The following is an 18315-nucleotide window of genomic DNA, read 5'->3' as shown; positions in this document are numbered from 1 at the left end:
TCTCCTCCATTCACAAATGACGCAGCTTCTTCATGTGGCTGCGCCCCCCAGTGGAGGGTAATGTATATATTTATACCCCTATATAAGCTGCGGTGTCACTTACCGTATGCAAAAACCTCACCGGCCGTCGCTCCCTCCCTCCGCCACCATCTTAAACATTTTTTTTTACTTCTCTGAAATTGAAATTTCAGAATCTATGTGTCTGCTGTAATTGTTGCTAGATTAGGTGTCACCCTGATAAGATGTAACGAATACGTCCTTTTCCGGCTTCCCGCACATAATGAATCGGGAGCTTCTTACCATCCTCGGCCGTTTGGTTGTAAAAACGTCACTGCGGAGATGGATTTGATAATTGCACAGGTGTCGGGGAATAAACTCTGAGCAGTGCGGCTCCGTCTCTCACCCGTTCCGTGCCATCTATTTGTCTCCGCAAATAGCAACAAAGCAAGGAGGGAGGGGTTAAGTTGTTTTTTTTTCCATTTTATGCTTCAATATAAAACATTCATAAATCACAAATTAAATATGTGCATTCTCCAGCCCCGGAACAGGGGGCAGCGCCGCCCCCGAGGTTCATCGTCATCGCTGGGAGCTTTTCAGTTCAGTAAGTCACAGATTGAGGGAGAAAATAAAAATGAAGAATCACATGGGTTGCGTCTCCGGCGCGCGCTCACTTCATATACTTCTCCTGCTGCTCGGCCAAGATCTTAGCGGAGGACTTCGCGTCGTAGAACAGCTCGTTGATTTCCTCCACGTGCTCTTTTTCGATGCCGTCTTTGCCGTTGATTTTGGCGAGGAGGTTTGCGGGGGTCAGCAGCTGCACGGAGTACCTGTCCGGGCACAGACATGGAGGGGGATCTGAGCAGGGGATAGTCATGAAGGCAGGTCCTCTAAACTGACAACTGGGCGTTACCATATTACTGAGTGTCCCTCAGTCATGGCTGACGGTGTCAGACACCCCCCCCCCCCCCCAATGGTAACACAGTAATGTCACTGAATGGTGAACTTAGGCTTTAAATAAATTCTTATTGGCTGCTTTCTTACAAAAAACAGCGCCACGCCTGTGTACAGGTTGTGTGCGGTACTGCAGCTCGGCTTAACTCACTTCAATTGAGAAGAGGCGCAATACCAGACAGAACCTGTAGATAGGGGTGGCGCTAGAAGCAAGCAGCTCTGTTATCCTAATCCACGAGCTCTTAAACTGGCCTGAATTGGCGAAAACATGTTAGATTTACAAAAGGTAACGGAGAAAGAAAAGAACAGCATTTCAGAGAGAACCCAAGATGTTGCCTTTCTGTTCCTGGAAGTAAGGAATGACTTGGCGGCCTGGATGCCATCAGATGTGGAGGGTGACGCACCTGGGCTGTAGAGATACCCGACAGCGGACATCGATCTACCTGAGCGGTGAGGTCCGGCGTGGACGTTACTCAGCTGCTCCGTCCTTTCGTGCCCTCTCGGAGGTGAGAAGAACGAGCGTCGGAGCCTCCGCATCATTTACCTTAACGTCGTCTTGGTGCCGATCTCTCCCAGGTGATTTAAGGCTTCCTCGCTGATGTTAATCCCTTCGGTCTGAGCGCGGATCTTTATAATCTGAAGGTCAAATTAGACACCATGTCGGGGGCTTTTCACACGTGTCAGTATTTCACAATCATTTACAATGGAGAAAAGACCTTCTGAAGGGTCCACGCTGATATTGATGGACCCCCACTCATTTCAGTCACCTTCTTGGTATTTTTTATGGCAATGAAGCTAAACAGAGACCCCCTGCAGAAGTATGAACAGGGACTTAGTCGCTTTTTGGCTGGATTGTCTCTAAGGAGTATGAACTGCATCATGTACGGCTGCTGCAACAAACAGACCCCAATGGAGGATGTAGCAGAGGGGCGAAATGGCATCTTTTGCTGTGGACCACCAGTAAAATTGCTGCAAAAAAAACTGCACATTTCACTGCTTGGATCACAACCCGCACTGGCTGTGAATAGAACAATCTGGGCACGAGATCCCTCAATCTCATACGCAGCAGGACAGAGAATCGGCCGCATCCATGATTTATGCCAAGCAGAAACTTTCAGCCAGTGTGTGTTTTTTACCTACCTCCGCTGCCGTGCTTCATGATGTCACTAATGTGACAAATATGAATTAAAAACTTTACGTTTAAGGTGAATATGACACATTTTTAGAAAAAAAATAAAGGATGTGGGGTGTTGCAGACAGTGCGGAGGCCCTGCACATAAGCGTGGCGCTGGCGCCGCTCCTCCCGGCTGAGTGATAAGGGGGAGACTCGGGATAATGGTATTGTGTCTCGTACTGCTGAGATAGCAAGTCTCATATAATACAGGTATTTTTCACTTTGGCAGCTCTGTACACAAGATAGCAGGAGGCGCCTGCCGAAATTACAATTGGGAAGGCACAACAAGTAGATGGTGCGCGAGCGCTCTGGAAACCTGGACGAGACCTGACATTTATTCGCCATTTCTGCATTCATTTACTGAAAAGGCTCCAAGTGAAGTTCTTGTGCTGAGCCACTTTACATTGGAGAATTGCATAAATCCTCCAGGGAAACAAGTGATCCGGGAACCTGCGAGGATGGAGAGGACTTCACTGCCCTCGACGATATCCTACAGGTGCTCCCGGAGAGATAATACAGATGAACAAAGGTGTACGGACTCGATGCAAATTTCTGCAGCTGCCCTATTCTAGAAACCCTACAGGGGATATAACCCATCCTACAAGCAATGTGTGCCCATCCGTCTCACCTGCTTCATTTCCTGAGGAGTGTAGAGCATGGTGCGGATAATCATCACTCTGTCCAGCAGATCCAGGGGGATGCCATGAGGGGAGACCACGTCTTCCGTACCCCTGAGATCAATCATAGTATTAGACATATTAAAGTCTCTACGCTGCAAACACGATGATTTCAAGCGCCAGGAGCCCTTCAGTACCTAATGACGCAGTTGCCTCGGTTAGTAGCGAAGATGACGATGGGGGCGAGGGACGATTCCAGCGCCCGGTGGAGATACGTGAAACACTCGATGTCCAGCATGTGAACTTCATCAATGAACAGGACTCCTGGCACCAACTCAGCGATGCCCTGGTCAATGTATTTATTCACCACTTTATTGATTTCACCTCTCAGCTTATCTGGGAAAACAAAAATAAAAAAAATAAATAAGAAAGGTATATGCTTCCGCTGCCAAACAGATCGATCCCAGAACAAGCAACTCAACAAGTTCATCCCAAATTCTCAGGAGACGGACCTGTGATTTCAGTTTTCTTCGGCTTCATCAGTTGACCCATCATGGACAGAATGTCCTGTCCTCCCTTTAAAGGAATAATAGAAAATTTGAGCAGAAAGATCCAGTGACCTGATTGATCGGCAGCTGATACTTTGCATTTAATGACAATTTACTATGTGCAATGGAATTGATGCGTTTCCTGTAGAAGTGCAACGTTGCAACCAACACGGGACTGAAATCCACAGAAAATGGTGCGGACGACACTGCATAAAAGCTACGGATACCTTTTGCATTGCATGTAAAAGTTACAGCTCGCATCAATTTATGCAATATCTAGACTAGATTTCTGAAACTCATCCTCGATGTTTGTTCTGTAGTGGAAAATTTCTGTGTGGACGTTCCTTAAAAGAGCCATCGAATGTGACTGGAAGTTAAAAAGTCATCACATGAGCCGCTGACACTACTGAAAAAGGTTTCTGGAGGTTAATTGACTCATTTTTACAGTTGTAAGTCCAAGGTGGCTGATAACAGAGAACAACAGATCACACTTACCTGCGCAGCAAGCCTAGATAAAAACAAAATCCTTTAACTAAGAGTATTTTATCTGCCTGCACCGCCGGGTCTTTTTAATATATTAGAAATTATGCAATTTATTCATCCATGAACCTAAACTTTACTGCAGCCCCGACCAATCACATTTACAAAATAATCCCCCAAGAAATAAAATAATTCAATGAATCGACGTCTCTCGCATCCCTAACCAACCTGAGGTCTTGCATTGGCGACATCCAGATCGTGTAACGTGACGTCCTGAATCACTTCTTTCTTCTTGTGGACGTCACCTTTTGGCAAAGGCACGTACTCCTCCGCTTCAAGGTCAAACTCCGTGGCGTAGGTGTCGCACCTGCCCTGTCTCTGTACGGTGGGGACAGAATCAGAGGTAGTGAAAGGGAAGCAGGTGTGCGGCGAGGGCGGCTGCCAAATCCCTGCCTGACAGGCCGCTGACAGCAAAGGGGGCTCGCTGCCCAATTCTACTTCTGCTGAAAGCATTAAAAGGAATGTATTGAGATTCATACATGAGACGTTCCAACCCGCAGGACTCACCTTTACTGCGCCGCTGTTTGCTTCGATGTAGATGACGTCCCCGACTTCCACCCGCTCCTTCTGTAAACTCTCGTAGATGCTGGGATCCAGCTGAAGAGGAGACGAGGCGCAGACAAATAATATAGGCATATAAGATAGGGTATCACTCCCAACATGACCATTTCCGGCTGAGACAGAAATACCAGTCTATATGCAGCGGCCATGGGACCGGAAGGAAGAGTGCGGGAGCGCGCGACGGGGAAAGGGCCGGGGGGTGCGCGACCGGGAAGAGTGCGGGCGCGCATTATAGAAAGAAAATCAGAATCAAAAAAAAAAAAAAAAGAGACAGTTAAAAGAGGGATATAAGAGCGCGCCACTTACGAATCTTCTAGTCATGACGCAGTAAGTTTGTCCCTTATAGACAGGTGTCTATGCACCTTTAACTCTGTCAGGAAAAAGATAACGCACCTTTAACTGTTTGGTGCCTTTGGCGGTTTTTAGGCCTATAATAACGTGGCTGATCGTTTTGCCATAGCCTCCCATTGGATTCTCGGTCTCACACGGGGTTAACTCTGTCACTTCTCCTTCATACACTTCCTTCGTTTCCCGGATTCGAAGACCTGGGTAAAAATAAATAAATTGAAATATTTAATGATTGGCTTTTAAATTACCGAAAAGGAAAAAAAAAAGTGAAGCAGCAGTGTAAAGTATTGGGGAAATGATGCAATAGCCTGTGCCCGGTGGTCAGCTTCTGACAACCTTAGACTCCAGACAATGGCCACTACACCGCCACATATCAGACCCTGTGTCGATGACCCAAAGCTTACACCCCCAGGCATTCATGGAGTTAAATTTCCCCATTTTCACGCCTCAATCTGAGCGCTGGTTTATTGGACGAGTTTAGACAAACCCGATAACGAGTCTTCCCCAGAACACCACTGAGTTACGACGGCTGTAAAACGTCTGAGGCTGAATAAGATCGCGGCCGCCCTCCTCCAGCAGACAGCAGTGAACGCCGGCTAAATCACCGGCAAAAACGGTTTTCTGTTGCCCTTGTAGAAAAGAAAATATCACTCCTATTTCAGGGAAAGTAATAATCCATGCATGAAGCAGAGAAATTCAGATTTGTTCAACATTAGGAAAGACAAACGCCCCACCGCGCCGGCCAAACATCGGAGGGACCGCGGCGTTATTCACCGCTATTATACATCCTGCAGGGGACGGTGCAACGAGGAAACCGCCAGAGAGATCAGATTAGGAAAAATCCCCAATAATCAGCAATAATGGCCGGTCATAAAGGAAAACCGATGGAGAAACCGCGAGAAAAAGGAGACGAGAAAAAAGCAACAGATACAAGGAAAACAGCAATCTGTGGCTCGGCCGCTCCAGCTCGCAATCAATCGCTCTCCATACAGATCATGAATGATCTCTCGCTCACTCTGGCTCGCTCTCACTAAAGATCAATGATGGTGAATGAAAGAGCGAGAGTGAAAAGTGAAAGGGCGCGAGCCAAAGAGGGCACGAGCCGGGGAAGGGGGCTGTGCCAAAGAGGGGGCTGTGCCAAAGAGGGAGCAAGCCAGAAAGGAGGGCCAAGCCAAAGAGTGTGCCAGAGTGAGCCAAAGAGCACACAAGCCGGATGGAAAGGGGGGGGGGAGCAAGCCAAAGAGCACACGGGCCAGAGGGATCCAAAGAGCGCACTAGCCAGAGGGAAGGGGGGCAAGCCAAAGAGTGTGCAGGCCAGAGGGATCCAAAGAGCGCACTAGCCAGAGAGGAGGGCCGAGCCAAAGAGTGTGCGCCAGAGGGAAGGGGGGCAAGCCAAAGAGTGTGCGGGCCAGAGGGATCCAAAGAGAATACTAGCCAGAGGGAAGGGGGCAAGCCAAAGAGTGTGCGGGCCAGAGGGATCCAAAGAGCGCACTAGCCAGAGAGGAGGGCCGAGCCAAAGAGTGTGCGCCAGAGGGAAGGGGGGCAAGCCAAAGAGTGTGCGGGCCAGAGGGATCCAAAGAGCGCACTAGCCAGAGAGGAGGGCCGAGCCAAAGAGTGTGCGCCAGAGGGAAGGGGGGCAAGCCAAAGAGTGTGCGGGCCAGAGGGATCCAAAGAGAATACTAGCCAGAGGGAAGGGGGCAAGCCAAAGAGTGTGCAGGCCAGAGGGATCCAAAGAGCGCACTAGCCAGAGGGAAGGGGGGGTGCAAGCCAAAGAGTGCGCGGGCCAGAGGGATCCAAAGACCGCACTAGCCAGAGAGGAGGGCCGAGCCAAAGAGTGTGTGCCAGAGGGAAGGGGGGCAAGCCAAAGAGTGTGCGGGCCAGAGGGATCCAAAGAGAATACTAGACAGGGGGAAGGGGGCAAGCCAAAGAGAATGCAGGCCAAAGAGCGCACTAGCCAGAGGGAAGGGGGGGGGGGGTGCAAGCCAAAGAGCGCGGGGGCCAGAGGGATCCAAAGCGCTCACTAGCCGGAAGGAAAGGGGGGAGCCAAAGAGCGTACGGGCCAGGGGGATCCAAAGAGCACACAAGCCAGAGGTAAAGGGGGGGAAATCCAAACAGCGCACGTGCCAGAGGGATCCAAAGAGTGCGAGGGCCAGGGGGGTGGGGATTTAGCCAATAAGGGCACGTGCCAGAGGGGAAGGGGGGGGGCAAGCCAAAGAGAATGCGGACCAGAGGCGGCAAGCCACAGAGTGTGCGAGCCAGAGGGGGCGGACGAGTATTATAGAAAGAATGAAAAGGAGATAGTTATGAGCGATGGATATAAGACTGACGGCCTCGTGATCACGGCACCACTGGTCACACTTGTGTCTGTACCCCTCTACAGACTGTATACACCGGGCACACAGTCTCTAAGAGCCATTCATGTAACGGACAGGACACAATGAGTGTGCGGCGGTGTAACGGAGAGCGCTGTAGTGTTTCGCTACATCCTGGTGTCATTGTTTGTATCATGTAATCCGCCGTAATCCCAATATTAGTGGTGGAAACGTCTGTACAATGCCGGGGCCACGACAACGCTCTTCTCACCACGTCTACCCTGGGCCTTTGCTGGATTTGCGAGGAGTCGAGCAGTAGAAACATCTGCAATTAAATACGTTCCAGGTTGTGAAGGTGCTGCCGAATTAGACATTAATTTACGCAGGGAGAAAGAATCCTATTAGGATCTCGCCCCTAATCCCAATCCATGTATGAAATTGAAAATGGCACAATGCGGCCCCCTCCTCGCTCTTTCACTAAATCCAATATTTGTTTAGAAGCTTCCCGTGTGCTGACATTTAAAGAATGTTCCCCGGTAACAAAAGCCGCGGCTGTTAGCCGTGATTTACCTCTCAGACGGTTATCTGGGGGAATGACAACAGGGATGACACAGGTTTCATCTGTTGGTTCAAATTTCCAAATCCCTGACAGGCAACTTCATCACATCAAGGAAATATTGCAGACGCTTCTCTTTTCATTTCGGCTCCTGAGCCGGCTCCCGCGTTCCCTCCCTCATTGCCCCTGACTTGACAGGAATTTAAAGACTAGATAATGTTGACTGGCCCTTTTCTTTGCAAAAAAAAAAAAATAATATATATATTATATAAAAATCAATAAGAGGTCAAGCTTTATTTGGCTCTGGGATTAAAGGCAGGAGATTTGTTTCCTCCGCTGCTCAGTGCTCGATCACCCGTGATCTCATTAGTAGGGGCGGTCAGGGATCTGCTCCAAGTGAAAGGTCCTGTTTCGCACCTCATTACCCTTCTTTGTACAGGAGATAAAGAACAGACGATCCATCTCAGAATGTGTCCAATGAAATGAATGAAAACTAGATACCTCAAGGAACTCATCTAGATGTGTAGTGAACACAGTGAACTCACAGGTGCTTCCGAGAATTTTATAAAATGAAGCCGTGAAAAATGAAAAACATTTTCCTATGAAAAGGTTTCCTTGGCCCCATATTTTTTAATTTTCACAAGGGTAACAGGAGAAAATGGACCATACAATTTGTTGTGCAATTTCTCCTGAGTACACAGATACCCAATACGTGGGGGGAAAACTACTGTTTGGGTGCACGGCAGGGCTCGGAAGGGACACCATTTTGGTTGGAATGGGTTTCAGACACCATGTCACATTATTAGAGCCCCTGAAAAGGGGGGGGGGGGGGGAATCAGCAGACCCCCATATTGAAGTATATTGAAGCAATGAGTATTTTTTAACACTCAAGCGATTCACAGAGTTGAAGAACTTTGGGCTGAATAAATGAAATACTACCATTTGTCCATTCAAATGTTGCTTTGGCCCAAAGTCTTTAATTTTCAAAAGGGATAATAGGAGAAAATAATGGTCCAGTTTGTTACTCAATTTCTCCTGTGTGCGGAAATACTCTACATATAATCGGGAAATGCTTTTCAGGCACAGTTCAGAAGGGAAAGAGCACCATATTAAAGTGCAGATATTGCTGTTATGGTTTGAGGGTGCCATGACTCACTGAAAAAGCCGCTTAGGTGCAAGAACAGCAGAACCCCCCATATGTGACCCTATTTTACAAACTACACCTCTTGACGAATTCATCTATGGTTGCAGTGATCATATTGACATATGTGTCACAGACTTCTAAACCATTGAGCAGTGAAGAAAAATTACATTTTTGCCACATTTTGTTTTAGCCCCAGATTTTAGATGGATAAAAATGGCACCAAAATTTATCTAACGATTATGTGGCTGTACAGTAATCGGGAAGGGATGAAGCACGTCAGGGGGCTGCCGGAGGGGTGAGCAAAGGAGCCCACTAATCTCGCAAACGTCTAAAATGCCACGATCACTATTGATAGCAGCATCTAGAAGATAAAGGGTTAACAACACCCGGACCTGATTAATCGCACTGCATCGAAATCCCAAAGCTTGCAGGACTCTGGGGGTCCCAAGCCCCGCAAGATCGCCGACCATAGAGAAATGTACAAAGCCCAGCAAGTGCAAATGTCTATTTACAATCAGCGATCGTGAAGGGGTTAATATCACTTGCTGACAGCAGGGGGCGGGGGTGTTCAGGTGCAGTTACCGGCCCCCCGCAGGGACAGTGGGCACGTCGGATGCTTCTGGGTAGGAATAAGCATCGGACACTTACCAATCGCTCGTCGGAAATTCTCCATCAACACTTCGGTTTTCTTGATCTCGGTGGAATAGACCTCACTCCCGACCATGGGGCAGAAGGGAACTTTGCTGCCCAACTCCTGAGCGATGGCGAGAGCTAAAGCCGTCTGTAAAGACAGTAAGGTGGCCGTCACTTGACAAAGTGGGCAGGGGATAGCTTACTACTGAGGGTCTGACCCCCAGCCATCCCGAGAACAGGGGGTCTGCAACGCCTCGTCTGAATGGAGAAGTGGTGCACATGCTCGATGGTCAATGAATGAGGCAGAGTCTGAGCATGTGCAATGCTGCCAAATTCACGCGAGGCTTGCAGACCCCCAGTTCATGATGTGGCTGGGGGTCCTAGTGATCAGACCTACAGCAAATAAACAATCTGCCCCTTTAAAGGGCCACTGTCACCCCCTCCAGCCGCTATAAACTAAAAGAGCCACCTTGTGCAGCAGTAATGCTGCATTCTACCAAGGTGGCTCTTTTAGTTTTTGGTGCGAGTACTCCCAAAATAAAGCGTTTTGAAACTTAGCCAAATTACCTGTCTCTAGCCAGGGAGGCGGGTCCTCACTCACTCTAGCCAGGGAGGACCCGCCTCCCTGGCTAGAGACAGGTAATTTGGCTAAGTTTCAAAACGCTTTATTTTGGGAATACTTGCACCAAAAACTAAAAGAGCCACCTTGTTAGAATGCAGCATTACTGCTGCACAAGGTGGCTCTTTTAGTTTATAACGGCTGGAGGGGGTGACAGTGGCCCTTTAAACGGCAGATTACCATTAACAAAAGTTAGTAACTCGTACCCACTGGTCGTGCTATGGGAGTGTGGCCATAGGAGCCGGTTCTGTACCCTCTAAGCCTGATAAAAGGACATTATTGGGTTTCCATTTTTATAGAGGATGTATCGTTAGATCCCTAAATACTGAATTATTTCACTACGGGTGATAGGAGGAAGGTTCTGGCAGGCGGGGGCACACGGCGGGGCACTGCCAGCTGCCGCACGGGTCGGGAACATTCTGATTTTCACGCTTCACATTCTCCACGGCTAAATAGGAAGCAGGTGAAATCCACGTTACCTTGCCAGTCCCAGGAGGTCCGGCCAGCAGCACGGCTCTGCCAGCCATTTTCTTGCTTTTAATCAACTCTACTATAACGCCACATGCCTGCAATTAGCAGAGAAAAAAAAAAAACATATGAAATTATATATATTATTATACACACACACAGTGAGACTGGAATACGTTGACTAAAAATGGGAACATTTGGAGAAGTCTGGCAAATCAATGGCACAGAATCATCACGCCTACTAAACCCGATCATGCAGCCCCTGACTGTTTCCAATACAAACCGGGTCCATTATTACCCTAGGATTTGGGAAAATAGGAGCAGAGATGCATCACCCGAGAATGGCCAATACACACTGGGGGAGGTTGTCCGCTCTGCCATGGCCCCTCCGTGTTAGTATGAGCCTTTCTTAAAGTTCACAATAGCGATGTCCTTGTGCACATTCATTTAAGCAAAATGGGACTGGGAGCGGAGCATGGGCAGACAGATCTTGGCTCGTCAGGGTGAGTTCACACAGGGAGTTTTTGCTTTCTTTTTTTTTTTTGCAGCAAAACCTGATTTCTTGGCAGCAAAGAAGCTGCGGCAAAAACGCAGGTTTAGGCGCTTTTGGTGCATTTTTTTGCCGTTTTTTTTGGGGGGGTAACTTGTGTCTCTTTGCCCATGCTAATGTCCATGACTTTTCTGCAGAAAAAAAAGCTGCAAATTATTACATCTGCGTTTTTGCAGAATGGGTGTTGAAAAAACGCTGAAAAAACGCAGATATTATTTGCAGCTTTTTTTCTGCAGAAAAGTCATGGACATTAGCATGGGCAAAGAGACACGTTAGCCCCCCCCCCCCCCCAAAAAAAAAAAAATGCACCAAAAGCGCTTTTGCAAAAACGCTGATAGAAGTGACCTGCTCTATGTCCAAAAAAAGCAGCAAAGCACAAAATCCCGATGACAAAAAAAAAATAAAAAATGTGTGTGCATGAGATTTCTGAAATCTCATAGGCCTTGCTGGTACTGTAAAAAGCAGCTGAAAATTAGAATAAAAAAAAGCAGCAAAAACGCCCAATGTGAACTTACTCAATGAGCCGAGGTCTGAATCTGCTTATGCGCCAGCACCGATGCCAAGGGCTGAAGATCGAAGAGAGATGAATCTGTGCATGCGCCAGCACCGATGCCAAGGGCTGAAGACCGAAGAGAGATTAATCTGCGCATGCGCCAGCACCGATGCCAAGGGCTGAAGACCGCAGAGAGATGAATCTGCGCATGCGCCAGCACCGATGCCAAGGGCTGAAGATCGAAGAGAGATGAATCTGTGCATGCGCCAGCACCGATGCCAAGGGCTGAAGACCGAAGAGAGATTAATCTGCGCATGCGCCAGCACCGATGCCAAGGGCTGAAGACCGCAGAGAGATGAATCTGCGCATGCGCCAGCACCGATGCCAAGGGCTGAAGATCGAAGAGAGATGAATCTGTGCATGCGCCAGCACCGATGCCAAGGGCTGAAGACCGAAGAGAGATTAATCTGCGCATGCGCCAGCACCGATGCCAAGGGCTGAAGACCGCAGAGAGATGAATCTGCGCATGCGCCAGCACCGATGCCAAGGGCTGAAGATCGAAGAGAGATGAATCTGCGCATGCACCAGCACCGATGCCAAGGGCTGAAGATCGAAGAGAGATGAATCTGCGCATGCGCCAGCACCGATGCCAAGGGCTGAAGACCGCAGAGAGATGAATCTACGCATGCGCCAGCACCGATGCCAAGGGCTGAAGATCGAAGAGATGAATCTGCGCATGCACCAGCACCGATGCCAAGGGCTGAAGATCGAAGAGAGATGAATCTGTGCATGCGCCAGCACCGATGCCAAGGGCTGAAGACCGCAGAGAGATGAATCTGCGCATGCGCCAGCACCGATGCCAAGGGCTGAAGATCGAAGAGAGATGAATCTGCGCATGCACCAGCACCGATGCCAAGGGCTGAAGATCGAAGAGAGATGAATCTGCGCATGCGCCAGCACCGATGCCAAGGGCTGAAGACCGCAGAGAGATGAATCTACGCATGCGCCAGCACCGATGCCAAGGGCTGAAGATCGAAGAGAGATGAATCTGCGCATGCACCAGCACCGATGCCAAGGGCTGAAGATCGAAGAGAGATGAATCTGTGCATGCGCCAGCACCGATGCCAAGGGCTGAAGACCGCAGAGAGATGAATCTGCGCATGCGCCAGCACCGATGCCAAGGGCTGAAGATCGAAGAGAGATGAATCTGCGCATGCACCAGCACCGATGCCAAGGGCTGAAGATCGAAGAGAGATGAATCTGCGCATGCGCCAGCACCGATGCCAAGGGCTGAAGACCGCAGAGAGATGAATCTACGCATGCGCCAGCACCGATGCCAAGGGCTGAAGATCGAAGAGAGATGAATCTGCGCATGCACCAGCACCGATGCCAAGGGCTGAAGATCGAAGAGAGATGAATCTGTGCATGCGCCAGCACCGATGCCAAGGGCTGAAGACCGAAGAGATTAATCTGCGCATGCGCCAGCACCGATGCCAAGGGCTGAAGACCGCAGAGAGATGAATCTGCGCATGCGCCAGCACCGATGCCAAGGGCTGAAGACCGCAGAGAGATGAATGTGTCGCTCACAGCAAGAGCGGTGCTAGGGCAAACTTTAAAAAAGCGGTTCAACCGAAGAAAACTCAACAAAAAGGATCAAAGCGCGAGTTGGAAAAAGGAAAATTCTGCAGCAATTCCACAAGAATCCATATAGGGAGAATAATTCAGGAATATTTCCATTAAATTCTATTTCCAGAATCCAATATTGTAATCGGCCTAAAATGTCAATCTTTACTGGAAGTGATAACCTTGGAGCGATGGTGCGCCGTGCCCCCCGGCCGCAGATTTACGGTATAATTGTGTGCGCCTGGAACGAGCCTGTGCCGCTTTCATCCTGCGTCTATAAATAAAAGCAGCAATCACAGGATCACGGCACGTTTTCTGCCGCCATCAGATAACCTCCCCGCTCAGCCGCCACGGACCAGACTCGTCAGAGGACTTTCCAAGTTGCGCGCTGCTTCACTGCCAGTGGTCGCGCACATCTGAAAAACGGCACACGAAATGAAAACCAGGCCGGCAGCGAGAAGAGGACAATCTACCCGATCCATGCGGAGCAAAACGTCACAAACAAGTCGAGTCGGTCAATGATTGCAGAGTTTACAAAGTACGATCCAGGAGGCCGGCAGTGACAGGTGGGAGCCGCTGGGCCATGCAATCTCCGCTGCAGGTGCGCGGGGAGCTACAGCCAAGGATTTACTTGGCGGAAGATTTAGGACCTTTTACCCATCTATGAGTCGTAATGCAAAGCAGCAGAGAATTCAAAACAGCCAGAAGTCAGTCCGGGGGTCTACAGAGGAGGAGATGTATGAAAACCTCAGCAGACAGCAGGGCACAGAAAATTAAAGGGTTACTCCGGAGACGCGCACTTCTGCACTGGATGAGGCGGCAATGGCGGCACAGAGAAGCTTCCTGGACATCCAGAGGACACACGGTGGGGTCCTGGGGTAGAACCCGGCAGGGGCTTGGAGCCCATATGCTCCCCTGTGTGCGGTGCGATTCCTCCCTTCCCCCCACACTCCAAGAAACAAATTAGTAGGTTAATTGGCCCCAGTGTATGTGTCTCCGAGATCAGGAAATCAGAGGGACTGACCACTGACAGTTTGAATGCAGACCACACTAAACGATGCTCACTAAGCGATCTCTACTAGATATATACTGGATCACCGCTCCGTGCACACCGGCCGCCACTGATCCCAGCAGCGCGAGTTCTGATTACACCGGACGATGCTCCGCCGACAATGAGGATATTTTATGCTGCAGAAAAGATCAGTTCACCCGATGAAAGAGGTTTTGCTCGTTCACTGTGTGATCAGCCACCTGTTTACACAGGAAGATAATCGTGAAATGAGCGTTAACAGCACTCACTCAATTATCTTCAGTGTAAAAGCCGCTTTAGGGCCTATTCTCACCAATGATTTCCATGGACTGTCAGCACTTAGACTCAAAACTGACCCATTAAAGGCAATGGGCGGAATGATGGTTTCCATTGCTTGTGTAATGTGTGGGATGACTCTGCACAGCGCTACAGAATATGTTGGCACTATATAAACTAGAAATTAATAAATATAGTTGGGATGTGTTATGCCATAAGTAGAGCTTAGCGAATAAAATGGCAGGCTCCGGGTCAGTACTGGGCGGCCGCCGCTACCTACCTTCCGTCCTCAGCACATTCTCCTGATTAGCCGAGCGAGTCACGTGACAACTATAACATCGTGGCCAGCTGGATAATGAACAGAGGACAGGAGGCGGCTCGCAGGTACACTGATGTGGCCGCTGGGCTGGGACCAATCAATTCACTCATGTCCATCACGAGGGGCACAGATCCGACTCCCGGGACCCCTATCCTAAATGTCAGCGCAGGGAACCCACATAAATGAATTACTGGCAGTAGCCATTGTGTCCCTGCTGACTCCTAGGGTACTGTCACACTCTGCAACTTTCCAACGATCAAGACCAGCGATACGACCTGGCCGTGATCGTTGGAAAGTCGTTGTGTGGTCGCTGGGGAGCTGTCACACAGACAGCTCTCCAGCGACCAACGATGCCGAAGGCCCCGGGTAAACATCGGGTTACTAAGCGCAGGGCCGCGCTTAGTAACCCGATGGTTACCAGCGTAAAAGTAAGAAAAAACAAACAGTACATACTCACATTCCGGTGTCCTTCAGGTTCCTTGCCGTCTGCTTCCCGCACTGACTGAGTGCCGCCGTAAAGTGAAAGCAGAGCACAGCGGTGACGTCACCGCTGTGCTGTGCCACTGCCTTACGGCCGGCAATCAGTCAGTGCGGGAAGCAGACGGCAAGGGACCTCAAGGACACCGGAATGTGAGTATGTACGTTTTTTTTTTTTTTTTTTTACTTTTACGCTGGTAACCAGGGTAAACATCGGGTTACTAAGCGCGGCCCTGCGCTTAGTAACCCGATGTTTACCCTGGTTACAAGCGAACGCATCGCTGGATCGCTGTCACACACAACGATCCAGCGATGACAGCGGGAGATCCAACGACGAAAGAAAGTTCCAAACGATCTGCTACGACGTACGATTCTCAGCAGGGTCCCTGATCGCTGCTGCGTGTCAGACACAGGGATATTCGTATGGATGTCGCTGGAACGTCACGGATCGTACCGTCGTAGCGATCAAAGTGCCACTGTGAGACGGTACCCTTAGTGTGGGCACCAAGTATCTGCAGTCATCTATAGATGGAGAAGCTACTCCAGCTCCACAGAGATCGGACGGCAAACATTGGGATCCTGAGAATGAAGGGTTAACAAAGCTGGTGGGATTCAGCACTGCAGCCCCTTTACTGTCTTCCTCTGGCCACACACTGTGCAGGGGAGCCGCAGCAGAGATCTATGGAAGTGAATAAGGTGAGCGGCATTCCCCAGCACCAATGCGCATTGTGGCTCCTTCACCCTCAGGATAGGTGGGCGTCCCAGGGGTACCACAACCCCCAGCAAACAAAGGTGACGGTACATACTAGTAATAGGTCACAACCTTATGATAGGAGTACCCTTTTACCTTGTCTTACTGCCCCCTTACAGCATTTCAGGTCACTGGTACAACCACCTTCGCTTGTTACACCATCGGATTTATGGTGGTCCCTCTTGGGACCATCTCCCCCACGTACAGCACAGCGGGACCAGGCTGGAAAGTATGTCACCCCCTTTACATTTCTAACCGGCCACTCTGTGACCAGCCCAAGCCACTCACTATACAAAATCCACTCATGACCAGGATTTCTCCATCTTTTCAGTGAGCGGAAATCAGACTGCACTCAGATGTCATCTGAGCGCAGTCTGATGGTTTCAGACATGCAGCATTTGTTTTCCTTGGACTCAAAACAAAATCAGACATGTAAAAGACCGACACCAACACTGACCCAGGTGCGATCCAATGTATTGTTATAATACGGTGGTGAGTGAGAACTAATCATTAGGAATGCCACAGAACTACTAGTCCCAGAGTGCCCTTGCCGGCAGATTGGACATGCTTAGAATTCCCAAACTTAAAAGTTTTCTGCTTAAAGGGGTATTCCACTTAAAGAAAAAAAAAAAAAAATTGATTACAAACAGACTGGGCTTTTCTCAACCTTCCCAGGTCCGGGGCTGAGTCTCCGCTACTGTTATTGTATGCAGCACTCATGTTACTTCGACAGCGCTGCAGCCAATCAGCGACCTCAGCGGCTCGTGCCGTCAACTCTGGGTGAGAAACTGAGTTAAGTGATTGGCTGCAGACACTAAGAGCAGCCGCGGCAACTCAGAGGTGGACCTGGGGAGAGTGAGTAACAAAAACAGTGAGGCCGGGGGACGGGCGAGGGCCCCTTTTATCATAGTGGAGCGACAGCTCATACACGGTCGGCTGCAGGTCTTTTCTACCGTCCAGACCTCCGCTTGCTGTCAGTGAAGACTGATTTCCCTTTTAATCATCCAGAAGCTGAAAACAGCAGCGGTTCCGTTACAACTGCATCCAGTGCGATCATTTCCCCTGCACTGACACATTGTAGCAAACAGTCAGCAGTCAGACTGCTACAGCTGGAGGAGAATCAGGTCTCCAGTCACTGACAGCAAGCAGAGTGGTGAACAACACGTGCAGACATGATGCGGCAGCATCCCAGATCTCCGGGCCTGCTGGCACCAGTAGTCCCACCAGAGCCACGCATGCCCAGCCCTGCGCCTCACCTCCCGGCCGTTCTCCTGCCCCACCAGCCCGGCCGCCGCCTGCTTGGCCATCCCGCTCTCATCCAAGCCGAGGCCCTTGACATGGCTGTGGGTGGCGATGCGCTGAGTCTTCGTGGTGCTCTTCACCTCCTCGATCTTCATGGTGCCGGTACCGGAGGGGCGGACGGCGGAGCTGGAGTCAGTGCGTGCGGCTCCTCACAGCGTGCGCGGGAATGTGCGCCCGTACAGCGGGTTACCATGCGGTTACCAAGGCCGCAGCAAGAAACGCCCACCGAACCGACATGCTGCGTCCTGATTGGTTGCTATGGCTTGGATTCCGCACACTGATTGGACAATTAAACTGCCAATCTGCAATTTCAGTCAGCAACTTCCGCTTCCGTTGCTACAGGCTTCAACGGACCTTAGCAACGAGGCCTGCAGTATACAACGGCCTGAACCAAAGCACCGACTGTCAGTTCTTGGCTGTGTCTGGGCCTGTGACATTTATACAGGGACCTCCATATTCACCACATGCTGCCACACAGCGACAGTGCAGTGTATACAGTGTACATAGTATAACCAGTCCGACCGTCCTGAAAGAAATACGAAATAACATTTTAAAAAAGTAAAAGTTTCAAGAACAATAAATATAAAAATAAACCTTATTTAAAGGGGATGTGTCAGCAGAATTTCTCCACCCAAACGCTTTACATGCACGTGTAGCTTTTTCAGATTCGAGTCCAGCGATCCCTTTACATGGCCGGTCCGATCCTCTTTCACTGAGAAACCAGCGTTTGAACTGAAGCAAATGAGGCTGAAGAGCTATGGTAGATCTGACGCGTCCGTCACTCCAGCTCTGTTCCCCACCCAGCGCCGCCCAGGATCCACGTGCAGGAACAATATACCGGCACTTTGCAGCCCAATCATTTATAAGAAAGCAAAATTCCACCTGCTTTGGTGTTGGTAGTGGCCCCCTTACATCTTGGGCCCCTGGTTGCACCAATGGTATGTCCGCCCCTGGTGTGACTTCAAGCAAAGGAGCCGTCAGCCAAGCAGGAGGAGGTGGCGCTGGGCGGGGAATAGATCTGGA

The 18315-nt window shown here is 49.8% G+C and overlaps 1 protein-coding gene across 1 annotated transcript; it reads right to left on the bottom strand.

Annotated features, from left to right (window-relative positions):
- Positions 1–476: 476 nt before the first annotated feature.
- Positions 477–17702, bottom strand: RUVBL1 (RuvB like AAA ATPase 1). The gene is made up of 11 exons (XM_077276567.1): positions 17247–17702; positions 10483–10569; positions 9400–9532; positions 4785–4936; positions 4338–4427; positions 3999–4148; positions 3255–3318; positions 2940–3138; positions 2754–2856; positions 1496–1587; positions 477–827 (listed from the first exon to the last, which is right to left on the bottom strand). The coding sequence occupies exons 1-11, from the start codon at positions 17385–17387 to the stop codon at positions 668–670; spliced, it is 1371 nt and encodes a 456-aa protein (XP_077132682.1). The 5' UTR covers positions 17388–17702; the 3' UTR covers positions 477–667.
- Between the last annotated feature and the right edge of the window lie 613 nt (positions 17703–18315).

Source organism: Ranitomeya variabilis, chromosome 8, assembly GCF_051348905.1.
Source record: "Ranitomeya variabilis isolate aRanVar5 chromosome 8, aRanVar5.hap1, whole genome shotgun sequence".
NCBI lineage: Eukaryota > Metazoa > Chordata > Amphibia > Anura > Dendrobatidae > Ranitomeya > Ranitomeya variabilis.
Note: the sequence above shows the minus strand (reverse complement) of the source record. Positions and strands in the feature narration are given on the sequence as shown.

What these genes read in the sequence shown, in the direction of transcription:
- RUVBL1 (XM_077276567.1), bottom strand. Translation starts at nt 17,387, where the DNA reads ATGAAGATCGAGGAGGTGAAGAGCACCACGAAGACTCAGCGCATCGCC. An exon ending in GGCAGGAGAACGGCCGGGAG is followed by an intron (nt 10,570 to 17,246) that starts GTGAGGCGCAGG and finishes TGCTAATTGCAG; the next exon opens with GCATGTGGCGTTATAGTAGA. An exon ending in CGAGGCAACTGCGTCATTAG is followed by an intron (nt 2,857 to 2,939) that starts GTACTGAAGGGC and finishes GATTGATCTCAG; the next exon opens with GGGTACGGAAGACGTGGTCT.